Source organism: Mercenaria mercenaria, chromosome 8 (assembly GCF_021730395.1).
Source record: "Mercenaria mercenaria strain notata chromosome 8, MADL_Memer_1, whole genome shotgun sequence".
Taxonomy (NCBI): Eukaryota; Metazoa; Mollusca; class Bivalvia; order Venerida; family Veneridae; genus Mercenaria; species Mercenaria mercenaria.
The window spans coordinates 18,264,570-18,284,937 of record NC_069368.1 but is presented as its reverse complement, the minus strand read 5'-3'; the positions used below and the strand labels follow the sequence as shown (position 1 = coordinate 18,284,937).

Here is a 20,368-nt window from a genome sequence, read left to right as displayed (position 1 = left end):
ATTTGTTCTTAGATTTTATTGTATATTATAGCATTGAACATAAAAACACAAGTATTCTTAGATTTTATCAATGCACTTTATTGCACTGAACAGAAAAATGTAAGTTTTATATATGAAAATCAATATAAGCTTTATAAAGTCTGATGGAAAAGAAAAACTAACTGTACAAATGTCTAGTAATCAAAATGTTCTGGTAACTTTCAACATTGACTAGATATAGTCAAAACATGATCGTAAATAATTAACTATAAACATAACTATAACTTATGTAAAACTGGATTGTCTAATAAAACAAATGGCATTTAATGTACTGTACAGAAAAACAAATAAATCTGGTGATAAAATTATTTTGCTATTTTCTAAACTTTTGGATGTAGCCTTTACACTGCCTGCATTTAGTAGTAAATAGTAGTTGAAAGACTATGACGTGCTTACCAATGCTATTTTTTGTGCGTTAAGAACTGGGACTTCTTGCAAACTTCATGAATCACATTAGCCATTCTTGGGTGATTTGCAAGACGTCCTATTGCATTAAATACCCATCTAAGCACACAAAAAAAATAGCATTCAATCCTTATATTTACACTTGAACAGTAGCTTGCTGCAAAAATAAGTAGTTCCCTTTTCACGAATATCAGAAAAATCAAAATAAGTATCAGTATATCAAACATCTTAACAGAACAATCAGAAAAACCCACCAATCTTTAACTGTAATCTGCATTCTGATAAAAAGACAGTTCTTGTTCTTTTACTTAAAATATTCTTAAATCTAGGAAAATCCTAATATTCAAGCCAATTCAATTTTATTTTCACCATCACAAAAAATTGCTATAGCTACAATTTAAAGTTATTTTAGAAGTTTTGGTGTGATTTTTTCGAAAGGATGTCATTTTTTAAGGTTTTTTCTTCTTTAAATGTCAGATAGCAGATTATATCATGGAAAGGGCCACCCTTCATTTTATTACATCAATGTCATTATGGTTAATACAAAAAAACACCCTTTTTTTCTTTCTATATAAAACATATTGTGAATGTAAACATTTTTAAGTAAATGCCAACATTTAGCATCGTTTTTAGTCCAGCTTAAGATATATATATATTGAAATAAATTAAGCACCAATTACTTTCCAAAGTATTTGTGTACACAAAGTAGGACAGGTACTTGTAAAAAAAGTGCCAATACATGATATTTAGTTTACTAAAGCAATTCCTTTCCTTGAATCTACTCTGCTTATTCTTGTACTGTTCAAAATACATCAATTTTTTGGTTTCAAATATGGCTCTCGTCTGTTTTTAGAAATATCTCTAACAGATTACTTGAAAAGTGAAAAATGTTGTTTTACTGAGATTTACCGCCTATAAACACAACAGGCATCAAAGTTATTTTTCAAATTCATGTTGCATTTACATGCTGTAATCTTCAGAAAACACTCGCATACTCTTGACAGAACTTTTTGTTTACATAAAATAATCCATTCTGATTCCCCATTTTAAACAAAATGGCATAATCGCTACAAACCTATTTCAAGACATTACTTGTTTGCATAATCATCAATTATCTATTTCAAAATAGAACCAAATTGCACTTTTACCCGTTACACATTTCAAGATAGGAATGTAATGTTTGTTCCTCATCTAATTAATTCCCTCACTAACACCTTTGTATACTAGTGCCTTCCCCTCCATTGTGGCTTGTCAAAGTCCCACAATGTTTTGTAGTTTGAAATTTACTTCAAAATGAAGCAGAAGGCATGTTATCCCACAAATAATCCCACTATAATTAGTAACACCTCTGTACACAAGTTCCCTCCCCTGAACTACAGCACAACTGTCCGTGGCATGCTTCAACTTTTGTTAAGAATACTCTGATTCTATTTAACATCAGAAAGGTTGAGACAGAATAGAATCAAGGTTGTGTGTTCGAGCCAGCTGCCGGTAACTCCTGGAAAATACATGCATCACTCTGGCAAAGGTTCTCTCATCATAGCAAGATCTGGCTGTGTTGCTCCTATCAAATGGTTCTGCAAAGCAAATAAATATCAAGTACTTTTCATAGCAAAATGAAATATTTAAAATCTTTAAAATTTCATACATTTGATTACTATTTAAAAATACTCTTTTTATTGATGTAAACCTCTACTCAAAACAACACAGAACTTTGCTAAGAAGTAGTAGAATATACACTATCCTAATTTTGAGTGCAGAAAGTACAGTATTCAAGATAGTTGACCTGTAATAACAACTGGCAACTTACCTAACCTCTGTAATATTATATTTTGGCATTCTCAGATTTTAATGGAAAGTCGTGTGTGAGCTATATTTATCAATTAAGAATGTTGATAAGGTACCTTATTGCACAGAAAAGAGGTAGAGTCACTATTTACTGCAGAAATACGGTTGCCACTAGGAATGACAAATTTCCCAACTGTTTACTGACAGGAACATAACATTTACTGACCACTACTGCCTTCTTACATGGGTATCCCTCCCCTACAGCCATCCAATTCACCTACTTACAGTTTATTTTATTTTTAACATTTTGGAGATTAACAAACAGCTTAAAACACAAATATTATTAAGATGATCTTAGTTGGGGCAGATATACTTTTACTGACAACTGTTTCCTAACTTATTCAAAAGTCAAATACTTGTAGTACAATTAAGCATATGCATAAAGATACTGAGATGGAAAATAGCAAAAGTTTTTCAAGAACAATGGACACCTGATGACAGCCCGAGCATCACAACAATAGCTCACCCAGAACCTTTGATTCTGGTGAGCTAAAAATGATCACTCCCAATTTCAGTTTTCAGAAAATTTTTGTTGACCTGAGAACCATTTTGTTGAGATAATTTTCCAAATAATAACTAAATGATACCTTCAATTTTGAGACATTTCCACATGTTTTTATCTGCAGGTGATGTCCACGACTGTACAAGATGCAGGGGCAGTTTAGTTCCTTGTCGTACACTTATCACATCCTCATCAAAACTGTGAAATCAAACAATGAAATGAGTTAAAAAGACAGAACAGGTGCATACCTAAATCTTCCCCTTTGAGTATACCTTGAATTTCAAAGCAGCTTGAAGTTTCCATAGCATCAACTTGGGATACTGTTTCATCAAGAAGATGTAACAAGGAACAATCTGACTAAAGTACATCTCCTATTACGCTACGCATAGGATCTGAGAACGACCTATTCATAGCCTCGTTCTGACGACCCTTTCGCTAGCCAATCAAAGCTTAACTTACAACATTTTGCAAATCTACCTGTAGCCTTGACTTTTGATATTTCCAATTCTTATGTCGTAATGTGTCATATAGCCGGTTAGCTCAGTCAGTAAGCCACTTGCTTTGTTAACAAGAGGTCACGGGTTCGAGCCCTGGAATGACTGCACATTTTTCTTACTCTTTGACATTGGAACAAGTCGTCTGATTGGTTAAAATAAAAATAGCAATACTGGAAAACCAAAATATACAGAAGACGTATGTGAATTGGTCGTTCTCAGATCTTCGTTTAGAGGATCAAGTACTCAAGTCAGATTGTAACAAGGAAGAAATTAACCCCATGAAGCTAAGAAATCTACCAAAAGGTAACGCCTAATTGATTACTGCTGGCAGGTACCAAAAGTGACATTGATAGCTTGCATGCATGTGAAAATTTCATACATGCTAGATGAAACTGATAACTGGCTGCATGAATTAATTATTTAGACTCATTTTCATGGCATGTGCAGTCAACATATTCAAATATTTCAGTTAATTCAATCAACCAGAATAATTTTGATACAGACTGTATATACAGTTACAACTTTCAAAACACATTCGGAAATAAAGAAAATGTACTTTCTGGACAAGTAGTCTCTCAAAATTGGTAGTTACACTAATTATGGGTAAACAGGAAAACAAAAAATATAAGTTCGTGCCAAAATCCATCTTTAGGGAGCGTTACACCAACATATTTATGATATTTGACAAATACTAACTTAACCTTATTTAGAGGACTTGAAAAATGCACAATCCTGATCATAAGGTCAAAGGTTAAGTTCATCCACGTTGTCCTAGATTGCATAGCTTAAATTTATGTTTTTTTAAATCACTGGCAGAATTTTCATAAAACCAGCATCAATTGTTAATACCATGAAGACAACATGCAAATTGCACAACCCAGGTCACTAGGTCTATAGTGAAGGTTATACTTGAAGGTCAATGTTAATGATCACATTTTACTTTCCATATATATCAAATCATATTTATATAGGCAGAATACAATAATGTTTTAAGACACACACCTCAAGTTGTCTATCAACACGATATTAGTAGTAATTAGGACCCTAATGCTTTGGTGGGTCAATTTGTTTTTTGGTTTAGCGCCATTTTCCAACAGTATTTCAGTTATGTAACAGTGGGCAGTTAACCTAACCAGTGTTCCTATATTCTGTACCAGTAACCTGTTCTACGCAAGTAACTGCTAACATCACATGAATCAGAGGTGGAGAAAGAATGATTTCAGACACAAAGTCTTTCACCAAATCATCACAGAATCATCACAAAGCCTTGCTCGGGAATCCAACTCACGACCCCACAATTCATATATCTTCACTCTCCTGATTGAGCTAAGGGGACAATCTTTTGAGGAGTGAAGGCACTTTTCTGACAGTTTCTGTAAATGTCCTTATCACAGAAATCTGAAACAATTTATCACTTTGTTTGTTTGTTTTGGGTTTAACACCATTCTTCAACAGTATTTCAATCATGTAACGGCAGGCAGTTAACCTAACCAGTTTTCCTAGATTCTGTACCAGTACAAACCTGTTCTCCGCAAGTAACTGCCAACTTCCCCACATGAATCAGAGGTGGAGGACTAATGATTTCAGACAATGTCGTTTATCAAATGTTGTAATAAAATCCTATAATATTTGTTACTTTGATAATCAAAGTTTTAGCAGAGAAATTTACCTGAATTCTGTAGTATAATATTTGAGCATGCCAAGGAAGAGATCACCAAGGCTTTGTGAGTTTTTGCTCTTGAACTGTATCTTCACATTCATCTTCAAGTTTCTGATATCATCACCATAGTCAAATAAATCCTGAAACATGAGGGAAACACCAATACTTTACTACATTTATTATGTGATTAACAACCCCTAACAACAACACTTTGTCAGAAGGGTAATTGTCTTCATCCAAGGGCAAATAACTGCAATACCTTAATTGACCTTGAAAAAACAATACTTAGACTAATCCTAAAAAAAAACAAGAGCACCGCCTTGCGGGTGCTGATGCTCATCTGATTTTTTTTGTGTAATAGAAATATTGTCCTACCCATGATTTTCTAAGTCTAAAAAGGGTCATCATTCTTGCAAAAAGCAGGATAGAGTTATGTTTCTTGATGTTCAGTGTCCACTTATGATGGTGAAAAACTGTTGCAAGTTTTAAAGCAATAGCTTTGATAGCTTATGAGAAAAGTTGACTTAAACATAATACTCAACCAAGAAAATGATTTTTTCTAAGTCCAAAAGGGTCAATAATTATTGCAAAAAGCAGGATGGAGTTATGTTGCTTGCTGTACAGGGTCAGCTTATGATGGTCAACAAGTGTTGCAAGTTTCAAAGCAATAGCTTTGATAGTTTAAGAGAAAAAGTTGACCTAAACATAAAACTTAACCAAGAAATCTGATATTTTCTAAGTCCAAAAGGGGCCATAAATCTTGCAAAAAGCAGGATGGAGTTATGTTTCTTGATGTACAGGGTCAACTTATGATGGTGAACAAGTGTTGCAAGTTTTAAAGCAATAGCTTTGATAGTTTAGGATAAAAGCTGACCTAAACATAAAACTTAACCAAGAAAACTGATTTTCTAAGTCCAAAAGGGGCAATAAATCTTGCAAAAAGCAAGATGGAGTTATATTTCTTGATGTACAGGGTATGCTTATGATGGTGAACAAGTATTCCAAGTTTCAAAGCAATAGCTTTGATAGTTTAGGAGAAAAGTTGACCTAAACATAAAACTTAACCAAGAAATCTGATATTTTCTAAGTACAAAAGGGGCCATAAATCTTGCAAAAAGCAAGATGGAGTTATGTTTCTTGCTATACAGGGTCAGCTTATGATGGTGAACAAGTATTCCAAGTTTCAAAGCAATAGCTTTGATAGTTTAGGAGAAAAGCTGACCTAAACATAAAACTTAACCAGGCAACGCCGACGCCGACAACTGCTCAAGTGATGACAATAACTCATCATTTTTTTTTCAAAAAATTAGATGAGCTAAAAAGACATATATATATCTAAACTTTTTGGTGATCTTTTGTATAAATTTCACTTCAATCTGTTTAAACTGTAAAATAGCATTTCAAACTCCCATGCTCCTAAAATGCGCCATGATAAAAAAAAATTGTCTAAGGGTGAATAACTCTGTAATGCCTGGACCAACCCTGAAAAATAATATGTCATGTACATCTACATTTCATTGTGATCACACACAGGATGCTTCAATGGAATCCCTTAAAACTGCTTAAGAAGTTTGTACCACAAACTACCAGGTGCCAAAATCTCATACATTGCCATTAGACTTGGCAAGTAACAGCAATACCACTTCATGATGATCTCATGTACGAAGTTTCAATGTAATCCCATTAAAACTATCGAAACAATTTGCTTTACTAACTTTTTGCAATGGACCAATGCCTGCAGAAATAACCTGAATGACAACTCCTATATACACCCCACCTACATGTAGTGAGGGTATAACAAATTTAAAAGAAGCAAGATTGAAGTCCTTTAGTTTCATTTACAATAGCTGCTGGAAGAATCTATGTTATCCCCAAAACAGCAAAAATTCATTTTTCTGACTCATTTCCATTTGTACTCTTGACAGAAACAGATCCAAAAGATGCCACACAACATTCAGGATGGTACAAAAGCCTTCTCCCAGAATGCAGAAAAATTGCACTATTTACAAGTATTAAAAAGTTCTGTAAGGAAAATTCTGCAGTAAAAGAACTTAATGCAATTTAGCTTTCTTCTGGCATAAATGTAGCTAAACGCGCACATGACTTTCCGGCAAAAAACGGAGAATGCAAAAATTGCATACCAAGAATACATAATTTTCTGATCGTCATTTAAGGTCCACAACCTTAAACACAAGTAGTCATAGATGCAGCGGAATAACCGGACTACCATCAAATAAAGTGTATACTTACTGGGTATAGTTTCTGTATAGATTCTAAAACTGGTGGATTGCAGCCATCTGGAAACACAAATACCATCAATTATACAGTCATGTGCAAGTACATAATGGCATATCAAAGATTTACGCCTACATATTGTGTCTTTATAATCCCAGATACTACCTGTAATATTATCAGGGTTGTTAATAATTACTTGCAATAGTAATGCATTAAATTAGCATTACTTGGAAAAAGATGGCATTAAATTAGCATTAGCATTACTCATTTTTATCAAAATAATGCATTAAATTAGCATTACATAGGGTGCATTAGCATTAGCATTACCATTACTTTTTGATTCATTGCATGTTATTATCACATACACTGTTTTTCATTAAATCATTTTAGTTTACCTAGGTCTAGGTCGTCTGCATGAATAGTTAAATACGTGTATGACTTCCTTGTATTATATCTGATTTTTTTCTTTTACCATTACTTTATAAAAAAATAATAAAAACAAAAAATAAAAATACCTAATGTTGGAAGTACAGCATGCATGAGCATTTAAACTGTTAGAGAAAGTCAAGTACCTGTTTAATGGCTCCCTAACAGCCTAATTTAACATGATATGTAAAAGCTAGCTGCCTTAAACAGGTCTTAAACATCACTATCAATGGCATAGTGTTAATTGATAAAAAGGTGTCAAAAGATAATAGATGCTGTTTGATGTTTTGGGTGACAAATCTAATTATGTCACACTTCTATGGCTATTAAAAATTTGCACCTTGGAGTTGTCCAAGGTTTTAAATGTATTTTTCAAAATCTTTCAGGTGTACATTGAACAAAAGGCAATTATATCATCAGACAGTTTATTAAAATCAAACTAAAATCTATTAGAGAACTACTATAACCTGTATAAATAACAGCATACATGTGTATTTTTTTTTTCAGTGATACAAAAAATAATGCCTAAGTAATGCTAAGAATTAGCATTAGCATTACTTACTTTGGCATTAAATTAGCATTATTTTCAATGCTAAAATTGTGGCATTAATCATTACTTGGCATTATTTGAAAAAAATAATGCATTACTAATGCATTACCATTAGCATTAGCATTACTACAACCCTGAATATTATATCTCAAAACGATCACGGTTACGAATGTCAATATTTGGTTAAGCCGTTAAAAACACTAAATCAGCCAATTTTATATAAACAAACAGGTTGCCTCACATGGAAGAATGCACCAATGAAAGTGCTAAACAAACATTGCAGTGAGTCAAGTGGTTCAAAGTCAGACCTTTGGACAAGAGAAGAATACTTACATTGAAGGTAGTGTAGCACCATAAGACACAGAGAGTAGCTGGATATAGTTTTCTTTGAAGCATCATTGATATCATGGAATCTTGCCCATCTCTTTGTAAACAGAACCAACGGCCGCACCCTCCAGTCCACTGCAAATTCAGAACGAATATTAATTTCACTGCTTCGTATTTTCAATACTACACTTTCACAAAGAGTGATGTGCTGAATAATCAAAGCATCAATGAATCATAATTAAATAGTAATGACATGTTCATGGAAAATATTTTCATGAATCATGAAATCTCACATCCCATTACTACTTAAATACAAGTTAACTAGAGCAACACATATTAAAGTCTTTTATTTGACAAAATTGCTGTTCATACCAATTAATGTACTTGCTTGAGGATTTTTAATTAAAATGCTTAAGCAAAATGAACCAGTCAAAGAGATATTAAAGCTTCAAAACAAGAGAAGTATCAGGGTTAATTCATCCTGCTAAATCCAAAAATTTACTTGTTTGGACTGATGTGGTGACCAGACTTTTACCTGATCTTAGCCACGAAAAACTGACAATCAGGCAAATTTTTCTACAGCTAAATCAACACTAATTCCCAACACAACTTTCATTTATTCACATTTTTTTCTAAATTTGACTGCAACTCCCTACCAAGATCAATGCCCTGACACTTCTTATGTTATTCTAAAACACCATTTAAGAAGTGGACACCATTTTAAAATATTCAAGCAAACAACATTTTCCTATAACTTTCAATTTAAATAATGTTTCCACTTACTTGCAGCATAGTATCGTAGAAGATGTGTGTTGCGTATCCCTACTGAGTTATTAATGTTCAAGTCACACTCCACACCACTAAAATAAGAACATCAGAATATAAATAAATGGATTCTGATTGACCCAGAATGACCTCTCATTGCACAAAATATAACATGACATTCCGTTTTGCTAATAAATTTAACAAAAGTCACAGAAAAAGGAATAAAATATTTATTAAGGCTGTGCATAACCCTTCACAAAATTTTATTAAGGTTTGTAGCAAAAATCTGATCAAAGTACTTATGTCCTCAAAACATTAAATTTTGTTTTTTGTTTTGTTTGGTTAATGGTCACACCAACAAAACCATAGGTCGTATGGCTACTTTCCAGCTTTGATAGTGAAGGAAGACCCAAGGTGCCCCTCCGTGCATTATTTCATCACGGCTGATACCTGGGTAGAATCACCGACCTTCCATAATAAGCCTGCTGATGGTTTCCTCTCATAAAGAATTCAAAGTTCCCTGCTTGACTGACAACAGTGTCACACTTGAGTTAGATACTGTAAAATCATTTAATTTTGTGGGCATGAAATTTCATGGTTTTGGTCAAAATGGCAATTTCATGGGGATATGAATTAATGCATTTCAACTTCTTGAACATAAAATGAATGGGAATTTTACTTGTTCGTTGAGATTAAATTTCGTAAATTGACTCAACCACGAAATCCACGAAAATTAATCCCCCACGAATATTAATGATTTCACAGTATCCGTCTTTCAATTAATTTTAAGCCTTTACATGTGCAGTGACAGAAGACCACACATAAAAGTTCCTAAAATTGAAACTAAACAATTTTTCAATAATCTTCGACAAGTTTCCCTCAAGCAGCAAATAAAATATAAAACACTATACTCCACCTTAAATGAGGTTCTATGATTTATAACTGACGTCATATTTTTACAAGAATTTGACCCGTCATTAATATTGACCTAAAACAAGTGAAGACATCACAGAACAAAAATTTAAAGAGAAAAGCTGAGATTTTTCTAAAATATATTTTTCAACTTCATCAAGGATAAGGAAAAATATATAAATTCAGTGCATTCTTTACAAGTAGCACATTATATTCTGAATGTAAATGTTTTTGATATATTTTTATCTTTTAACCAACATATTCCAGAATGTTGTACAGTCAAATCTGTCTATAAAGACAGTCAAATCTGTCTATAAAGACCACCCTTGGGAGAGCCAAAATGTGGTCTTTATTGGGAGGTGGTCTTTATTCACAGTTTAAAATACACTGTAAATGTTAAAATGGGAAACAATACATATAGTCTTTAGAGCCAGGTGGTCTCTGTTCAGAGGTGGTCTTAACACAGGTTTGACTGTACTTAGAGATCTGGTTAAAAAAATACTTCATATTATCAGTTTCTGACATTTTTCTTTCAATTTACTTACTTATCATAATCTTCAAATTTGAGAATAGGAACTCTAGCTCTGATCACCTGAGACCTTCTCACAAACCCTGAAAATACAAGTAACACTTTAAATCTTAGAATTAAACATCGACTAGACAATCTAGATAGCTAAGTAGGGAGAGCCTCCTGATCAAAGTTTTGACTGTTCTTTTTTCCAAACATACAAGAAGAAAATGTTCTACGATAAAAAGTGTAAATTATTGTCCTTTTCTTTTTATTAATGTGTAGAAGCTGCCAGCTATTTGTGGAGAACAATTAGGCACTGGAACAGAACAACAAAACACAGAAAAGGTTAAATAACCATCATATACATATGAAAAACCGCTGAAAATGACATTATGCAAACAAAGCAACATGCAAATATCAAGTTCAGCTCATACAGACACTGGATAGTGCTTACTTTTAGATATCATTTCTTAGATTTTTGAAGTATACTATATGAGAACACTTCAGATCAACTGACAACACTTTTAAGCTGTCTAACAACTGATTAAATTTTCACTGAGACATATCTCTCTTTAAACCATGTGACTGTTTCTTTTCCAGCATTTGCTGTCACAAAGCAATTATACATATTTCTCCATTGTGCCCATTTTCTATGCACTAACTGTAAGGACTGTTCTGTAAGCACTAACTATATGATAAATCTATATGCACTAACTACAGAAAAGAATAGAATATAAAGACAGGCCATTATGCATTAAGTTATAATAACAGTAAGGACTAGTCTCTATAAGTAAGTACTCACTGCAGCGACGGAGACATTTCTGTATAGCCATCAAAATCTCTACTGCCTCTCTCTTACCATCAATCTAGATAGACATAGATTATCATGACAACAAATTCATGTGTCAGTACTCAGTCAATAGGCTGTTATTCCGCAAAGATTCTCAAATTCATTTTCATAATGTGTGTGCAAATAAATACAAAGTTTGGATATGCAAACATGAAACCTTGCATACATAGGAAAGTTTGTGGTACACAATTTGATTATTTTATCTTTGTAATATAGGCAATATACTGTTGTTTTTTTCTTTCAAATACCATATTTTCTACTCGTACAACTAGGGTATAACAGTATACTGTAACATGCATTCTGCTAACAAATCGTCGTCTTGCTTCAGCTTTCTGACTTTAAAGAAAACCAATTACCCCAGATGCACTAAAAGCAGTAAATAACAGGACTATTGCCGAGATGAGACACACAGACAGACAGATGGACAGAGGGCAAACATATTCCTCCCCTAACCTCCTTCCAATCCCCAGTCAAAGGGGTACAAGACTTCAAACCTTGTTATCACAGACAGAAAGTATCTTATTAGGCCTAAAAAAAAAATTCTTTGTTTCCGGTAACATGCTAAAAAAAAATTAGGGTAGGTAGGTCAGAAATTATTTTTTTTTGGAATTTTTTTTTATTAAGTTAGACATTTCGGAAATTATTTTTGTGTCAGAAATGATTACAAATAAAGGGGCTATGCCTTTAGAGCATCAGTAAGTTGTTTTCTAACATCATTGGCCATGTTTAAAGCATAAAAAGTGCAGTTTTGCAACTTTTTGTTAAAAAGTTGAAAAAAATATTCTCCAAGGCCATAAAAACATTTAGGGTCGGGCCAAAAATTTAGGGTAGGTCAGGATACCAGAAACAATCGATTATTTTTTTACGCCTTAACATTAATATGAGGCATATATTTGAAAAGCGTAACCTTTCAGCATAGAAGTCCTATTTCAAACATCATAGAAACATACAAGTTTCATTACGTTTTAAAGATTTAAAACATATCTTAGACAAAAATGCAGAATAAAAGAAACATTTTCAGAAAATCTGAAACATACCGGTTGCTGGCTCAACATCAAACAGAGGTCCATATCACTGCTCCGTGTTGCAAAACCACTCATAGATGATCCTACTATATATAGACCGCTGTCTGAAATGTACAGAAATCTACACTAAGTTGTTTCCTTAAGACTTGGTGAAGAAATAAAACTGCTAGTGGAAAAATGGTGAAGTACCTGGGTAGAACCACTAATATGTATACCTACAAGGTACGAGCTGTATGGATCTGAAGTTAGCAATCTAAACCATTTCATTAGAGAAGCACACTTCCTTTAAGTAGACTGTAGCAAGAACACAATATAACTGAAGTTGAGATTTCTTACTGCACTACAACCTGAACAAGAGGGTCAAAATGAAACAATATGTGCCCATCACAGCAAGTAAAATTTAACTTTTAAAGTATTCTACTGACTGGACACTGTCCATTAAAGCAATTCTGATTATTTGAGGGCTAAAACTCCAAAGAAACTTATCCAAACTGGATAGCAGACAACTTTAAATTACCTTTGTGGGATGGGATGTCATTAGCCCATCTGCCTTGGGAGATCCCTTAATATGCAGCTTTTTACGTGCATTTAAACAGAGGTCCAAGGTTTGGCTTATGGTTCATTGGAAAGTATAATACCAAACTTACATGGGAACACATCCTTGAAAATGACGTAGAGGGCATCGCGTAAGTCTACTTTGGCTCGGTATATGTCATCTGATTGTCTGTATGCTTCGAAATATTGCCATATACCTTCTGTTACCTAGTTTGTGTAAACAATATACATTGTATTAACTTTAATGTTACCTCATATGCATAACAATAATTTGTATGGGCTATTTCTAGCCTTACTAATTTGGCTTATCAGGATGACTTTTTTTATGATCTGTTATTTTATAGTTGTCATCCCTCTGTGACAGGACAGCGACAGTCAAAAAATATCATGCTGTCCCAAAACTGTCCTATTATTTGGACTAGGCTAATACATGAGAGAACCTGCATTAGTGGCACGACATAATTATGGCAAAATAAATAGTTTAAAATACCAGAACATCATTGTTTTTCTTATTTTTAAGCAGAAACTAGAAACTGGTATCTTGTAATTCACTTATCTAAGGCAATCAAAGTCTGCCATATTTTATGTTATCTGTGATGCCAAGGCAACTAAAATTCTAAAGCAACTACCGATATGCACAATGAGAATATAGAGGAGTAAAGCTAAAAGGCCCCTGTTGAAGTTTCTTTTCAGCAAAATCATTTTAAACTGTTTCTAAGTATTCAAATGTAGTACATGTATGTTCAGTTAGTGATAAGCATAATTTGTCACATGAATGACATGAAAAATACACGCCATGCACAACATCAAACTATTTTCATGGTTTAATGTTACCTATCTACTAAAGAGTATTGCAAATCTAAAATAGTGAAAATAATTTCTTAAAATTTTGAACTTTTATCACTAATACAGGTTTTGTCATAGAACAATTAGTACATGTATATAAAAAAAATTGCATACTGCAGGCCTTTCCTTTTTCTTTCTGTATTGAAAATATCCATTGATACTGATTCACCATATCATGTAATAACTTATATGTGAAACTAAAGAAAATAGCAGCTAATGTAAACCCCCTCCAAGAGTACAAAGGGAGACAATCTGAAGTGTTCAAGAGTTATACTTTTTCTTCTCTACTTTTTCTCTCTTTGACATATATCTATAGTACTAGTTTCACCAAAACCTCTCCAGAACTTAGGGAGACATGTTTCAAACAAAAGTATGGCCGATGGAAATATTTATTTATTTATCATGTTGGTTTTAACGTCGCACCAACACAGTTATAGGTCATATGGCGACTTTCCAGCTTTGATGGAGGAAGAAACCCCAGGTGCCCCTCCGTGCATTATTTCATCATGAGCAGGCAACTGGGTAGAACCACTGACCTTCCGTAAGCCAGCTGGATGGCTTCCTCATATGAAGAATTCAACGCCCTGAGTGAAGCTCAAACCCGCATCAATGTGGGGCAAGTGCAGACATTGGGTAATCAATTAAAGTAATCATAATGATTAATAATCGATTAATATTTTTCGTTAATCATCATTAATCATACTTTTTTCTGATTAATGATTAATAATTTAATCGATTAATGAAGAAAATTAGGCTGTAATCATGATCATTTTACGATTAATATATGATTACTTGTTTATATATGAGGCTGATCATTACCTTATAAGGTATAGCATTGTGGTCATACATGTCATAAATGTGTGACAGTAAACAAGTATGGTAAGAAGAGTACACTTTCAGGATATTGACCGACAATTATCACCTAATTAGGTGTACCCAATTTCATACATCTGTCTGGACTTTGCCTCAGGGCACAGTTTTAAATCACCATACAATAATTTGTATGGAGATTTAAAAGTTATAAGTTAATATGAGGAAAAAGACACCCTTTTTATTCAAGAAATATAAAAAGACTGAATTTCATAATTGCTCTTAGCTTGTGACCATGATTTCGCTGCAAAAGATCTTCACCAGACTGAGATTACAAATGCCCTTGTTCATTTCATTGCTGGAAATCTAATACTGCTCTCCACCGTAGAACGCAGTGAATTTAAAACACTGCTCAAATCGCTTGAACCTAGGTACCAAGTTCCCTCTAGGAAGCATCTTTCTTCAACACTTTTATGTGAGAAATCAGCCGCAATTCAGGCTAACCTGAAGTCAATCTACAAACTGCTCAAAGCGTGTACTTGACTATTGATCTATCATGGTCAAATCGCCAAATGAAAAGCTATTTAGGAATTATGGGACATTTTATTTTGGACCATTTGACTCTAGTTGACTGCTTAGATGAATATATTTTGTCACTGTTATTTATATATGTATGTTTAGAGCTGTGTGATTTATGTTTCATTCTGTGCTTTTCAAAAATAATCATTAATCATGATTACTTTGGGTTACTGATTAATAATTTAATCGTTTAATAGAAATTGGTCTGTTAATCAATTAATAATCGATTATTAAAAAATGTCTTAATAATCGATTACTTTTCAAAGTAATTGGCCCCATGTCTGGGCAAGTGATTTGAAGTCAGCAACTTTAACCACTTGGCCACGGAGGTCCCTGGCAGATGGAAGTAAGGTCTTTAATGTAACTACAAGCTATTCACGAAATGATTTCCTCTTACAGCTAAGATTTTATCTATTGTCTAAGTTGCACTGAAATCGCGTTCAGTGCTGTTGGATTTATGGAGCATTACAAGCAATAAATGAAAAAGGGAGAAACCTCAAAAAAATAACTGACACTAATCAGTTATGACACTAATCAGTTATGGTAGTGTCTTGTCCCTACTTACTGGATACATATACCTAAATTCAAAATCTTTAGCCAGTCCCTTGCATAGATTTAAACTAATGTTCAATGAAAGTTGAGATTGGAAATGTTGGTTACCCTTCATGGAGGGGACGTAAGAATTCAGCAGGAATTTTACTAAATGTAAGAAGCATATATGAAATTTGAGCACTTAATTTGAGAGCTTATAATAATTATTTGAGACTCATCTAACCAAGTGATTTAAAGCTTTGAATGGCTAATAATAACTTACTGCAAGTTCAACTGGAGAGTGAAACAAACATACTTTCAGATTTTCCTTCAGATCCATATCTTAGAGTAACTAACTATTGTGGCAGAGGATCAGTTGTAAACCAGTGACTTAAACAACACTGAATTCATGATTCAAGCTTATTATTGTGTCACAAACGAACAAGAAAAAATGGACAGTTACCTTATCATTTATATTATCCTTTACTGCTGCTGGTATTGTCTCTTGTTCTGGTTTTCTTTTCTTCCGGTTTGGTTCATAATCATCGTATTGCTCTGTATTTGACCGACCATATGATCTCCTGCAATAAGTTATCATCTAAGGTTATGAAACCAGTCTCAAACCAGCATAGCTTACAACTTTTCCAATACTAAAGTGAGTTCTGAAACCAGTCTTTGAATGTTTAACGCTTGTCATTGGTCAATATTTCAATATACGAAATAGGCATAGGTAAACAATCATAATTATGCTGAGGCCAGGCCTGAGAATGATTTTCACAATCAGCCTTTACAGTTTGAAGCTACTTCTTTTAGGAATTGCAGTGACACTGGTCTACTCATAATAAGTGACTTACTGCAGCTAATTTAACGTTGTAATCAATTAAATTTAACTACTTAAAATGTCTAATTACTGATTACTGGGTAAGTCAAACTACATGAAAAACTACTGAATGCTAATTCAATTAAATAATACTGATTATGAATACAATAAGTTCAAGTCTGCCAAAATGTAAGGGTAGATTTTTCCAGAAGCACAGAGTACCCCAAACCCAGCCACAGAGCCATGCAGTACAAAGTAGGCCTGCAACAATGTCAAAGCAAAATGATAATAAAGCATTTCAACTTCCAACTTAATTTACTTGTTTGATCCTCGACTGTTTACTAATGCATTGCCATTGTTGTTGCTGTTGTAAATCACGTTGTTCCTTGCTGGAAAATTCATGCTTGGCTGATGATTCCACTGAGGAACTTGGACGTAACCTGTAGAAACAATAATTTGAGCCGCACATGAGAAAACCAACATAGTGCATTAGCGACCAGCATGGATCCAGACCAGCCTGCGCATCTGCACAGTCTGGTCAGGATCCATGCTGTTCGCTAACGGTTTATAACTTTGAAAGCAAACAGCATGGATCCTGACCAGACTGCGCGAATGCGCAGGCTGGTCTGGATCCATGCTGGTCGCAAATGCACTATGTTGGTTTTCTCATGGTGGGGCTCATTTATATATCTTCTGAAACAAACTTTGTTGCTTTTGTTGCATTTATGGTCACACCAGTGATACAAAGCATAAAATTTTTAGTCATAATAACAATACATTCTTGTTAGGAATATATTGGGAATAGGACTTTTCCTAAATAAATTGGGAATATGACTTTTCCTAAATAAATTTGGAATATAACTTTTCCTAAAGTTTAGGTAAAAAGTCACAGGCCCAGTTTAAAAACTTACAACTTCAGTATGGCAAATATTCTACAATTTTCTGGATTATTAGCACATTTGTGGGTATTTTTGGCTCAGATAAATAAAGGACTGTTCCCATTTAATAACACCTATTTGTATAGTACATATCATACCATAAGCCTGTTGATGCATTACGGGAACCGTCTGGTACCCGGACTGAGGTACGGCAGGTGCTGGAAAGTTCTGCACAGCATTGCTCATATATGGCACATTACCAGGTCTGTAACCACTTGACTTCCTCTGCTGATACATAATTGTTGTATTCCTATAGACTGTAGCTCTCAAATCTGTAACAAATAAATCTAACTTGTCTGATAGTCGTAAGCTTGATTTGAGCCGCGCCATGAGAAAACCAACATAAAAGCTTTGTGACCAGCATTCGCGCAGTCTGGTCAGGATCCATGCTGTTCGCTAACGGTTTCTCTAATTACAATAGGCTTTGAAAGCGAACAGCATGGATCCTGACCAGACTGCACTATGTTGGTTTTCTCATGGCATGGCTCATTTATTCATCGTGTCGGGTTTAGAGTCAACACAATCTAGGTCATATGGCAACTTTTCTACCTTTTGAAGGTGCAGGAAGACGCAAGGTGCCCACACACGACTATTAAAACAATGCGTAGAGGGCACCTTGGGTCTCTCTCCAACACCAAACCTAATAAAGCCAGCTTGAAGAATAATTAAAGTGATGTTTCAACCCCACAAGCAAGGCACAAGAAAGCACATCAAACTGAAAGAACTATGGTTTAAAGTACCAGAATTTCCCTGATAAGTTATAAACGATGAGAGTTGTCTTATGCTAGACATAGACATTTGTCATATTTATTTGGTCAATAATGATGATAGGGTTAATTTAGATGATCTGAACACGGAGAATCACCGTCACTGCACACTGCGGCGCCAATCACTAGACAGCTGATGAAAGACACAGTGTTACACGTATGTGGTTGTATTTTATTTGTAGAAGCTTTTAAATGGATGTTTAGTTGTGACATTCGCATATGCTTGAAGACCCCAACTGGCAACCCCCTGAACAAGGCCACATCAAAAATTCTCTTGTTATATTTTCTAAAATAAGGTACAGACTTATTGCAGTTGACCATAACCACCTCACACCTACAAGGAACCTGAAATACTTGATCCCACAATCTCATACACAATACCATTCTTACTCCTTTTTTCGAAGAACAATTCATTCCTGGAATGGTCTTCCCCTATACATACAGTCCAGCCCCAGTTTAATTCTATTCACCGAGAAGTTGGCAACTGTAACCTAATCTATATCTATGTTTTTAATCTTAGTAATTGTAGTTCTTTTTAACTTTGCACCTAATGAGCTTGCTCATCTTTTAACAGTCTGTCCCAGACTAGCGCCTCCCAGTTATAATCAGAATTGATTGTTGGGCAGTAGATGTAGATGTAGCCACGATTGTTTCCTCAAAGGAAGTGTCTAGCCGTCCAGTAACCGAATGCCTAGCCTGCATTCTAGCCGTCCGGAAATGGATTTCCTAATGAATAAGTAATGATACCAGTTATTTACTAAAGATATCGATACTTATCGCAAACAAAATTTTGTGGGAATACATACATTTGTACTAAAGATTTACTTTTAATCGTCTCGAATAAATCACTGCATTATTCAGCCGACAAAACGAAAGTTTGCCAATATCAATAATGGCTAGATCGCCGTGATGTCACTAAGGCTGTCATCGATAGAAACGATATCTATGTATCAACGATATTTTTTGGTCGATCGATTATCGATTCCCATTTTTAAAAATCGATATTTTACACAGAGAAAAAAAACTATCCAGATAAACACTCAGACCCTCTAAAACAACTTTTCTGCGTGCAAAAATGCGCCCTAAGTAACGGAAGTTGTCAATAAAGGTCTTGTCTAAACTTGTCCCGTAGCAGTCTTTTCCAACTAGTCGGCACTACCTGTATGGGGAAATACATAAATACAAATAAAACACATGAAAAGCATGCAATTAAACTAAAAATAACATTAACAAGAAGGTATATAGCATGTACATGAACAAATAGGTTGTTACACTAACTTAATAATCGATATATCGATGTATCGTCGATATCTGTCTTCCGATATATCAGTATCGTCGATATGACAAAGACCCAATCAATGACAGCCCTAGATGTCACTCATTAAAATCTGGTGGAGGGCAGAACAATGTTTTTATGGGATCGGAATTTTTAAATTTTAACAAAACTTTTTCACTGGATTTTCAAAATTAAAACAGTTTTGAAATACTTACAATTTTCATATTTTAGTATTCAAATATTTTTTTTTAATGAATAACTGTTCCAAATGACATTTAATTTCAATAGCAGCAGTGTGATGTTCAAAACTTTTAGAAAAACTGTAGTTCATAATTAATCCATTTTATTTCGAAATAATAGTCAAAATTAATTAATGAATTGCTTGTTTTATAAGCTTTCCATTCATCAAAAAATTATTTCTAATTGTCACATGATCCGATTCATTTTCCTATTAAATAAAGAAGGCTGAAAACAGTGAATTATTATACAACTATTCACTCTTTTGACGTCACAATTATTACGTCATAGCGTCAAACGGTACAGCGGCGCGCTGAAAAAGAAACGGATTGAAAACGGGCCTATATTTAATGAAAGCCGTCAAGGATGTACTTTAAAGTCCTTGGAAACGTGTTAGAATCAAAATAATATATCTCATTTAGTGATTCGAATAAAATCATTGTTTGTCGTTCAGATG

The 20,368-nt window shown here is 34.0% G+C and overlaps 1 protein-coding gene across 3 annotated transcripts; it reads right to left on the bottom strand.

The window, feature by feature from the left end:
* Nucleotides 1-19,225, bottom strand: LOC123522951 (poly(A) RNA polymerase GLD2-like). Of its 3 annotated transcripts, none has more exons than XM_053549477.1 (14): nt 18,946-19,225; nt 17,730-17,903; nt 17,013-17,133; nt 16,337-16,454; nt 13,200-13,314; nt 12,565-12,656; nt 11,480-11,543; nt 10,712-10,778; nt 9,273-9,349; nt 8,496-8,624; nt 7,202-7,248; nt 4,961-5,091; nt 2,880-2,992; nt 1-2,021 (listed from the first exon to the last, which is right to left on the bottom strand). In XM_053549477.1, the coding sequence occupies exons 2-14, from the start codon at nt 17,866-17,868 to the stop codon at nt 1,882-1,884; spliced, it is 1,353 nt and encodes a 450-aa protein (XP_053405452.1). In that variant the 5' UTR covers nt 17,869-17,903; nt 18,946-19,225; the 3' UTR covers nt 1-1,881. The 3 variants fall into 3 exon arrangements, with proteins under 3 accessions (XP_053405452.1, XP_053405453.1, XP_053405451.1); XM_053549478.1 differs by lacking the exon at nt 18,946-19,225 and adding an exon at nt 18,372-18,538 and having other exon boundaries at nt 17,832-17,903; XM_053549476.1 differs by lacking the exon at nt 18,946-19,225 and adding an exon at nt 18,372-18,526.
* Between the last annotated feature and the right edge of the window lie 1,143 nt (nt 19,226-20,368).

Bases quoted from the DNA above. Each gene is read 5' to 3' on its own strand.
- LOC123522951 (XM_053549476.1), bottom strand. From the start codon at position 18,429: ATGTCTATGTCTAGCATAAGACAACTCTCATCGTTTATAACTTATCAG. The intron at 17,904-18,371 runs GTACTTTAAACC...TATTTGTTACAG, and splicing joins AACTTATCAGGGAAATTCTG to ATTTGAGAGCTACAGTCTAT. The intron at 17,134-17,729 runs GTATGATATGTA...TTGTTTCTACAG, and splicing joins AATGCATCAACAGGCTTATG to GTTACGTCCAAGTTCCTCAG.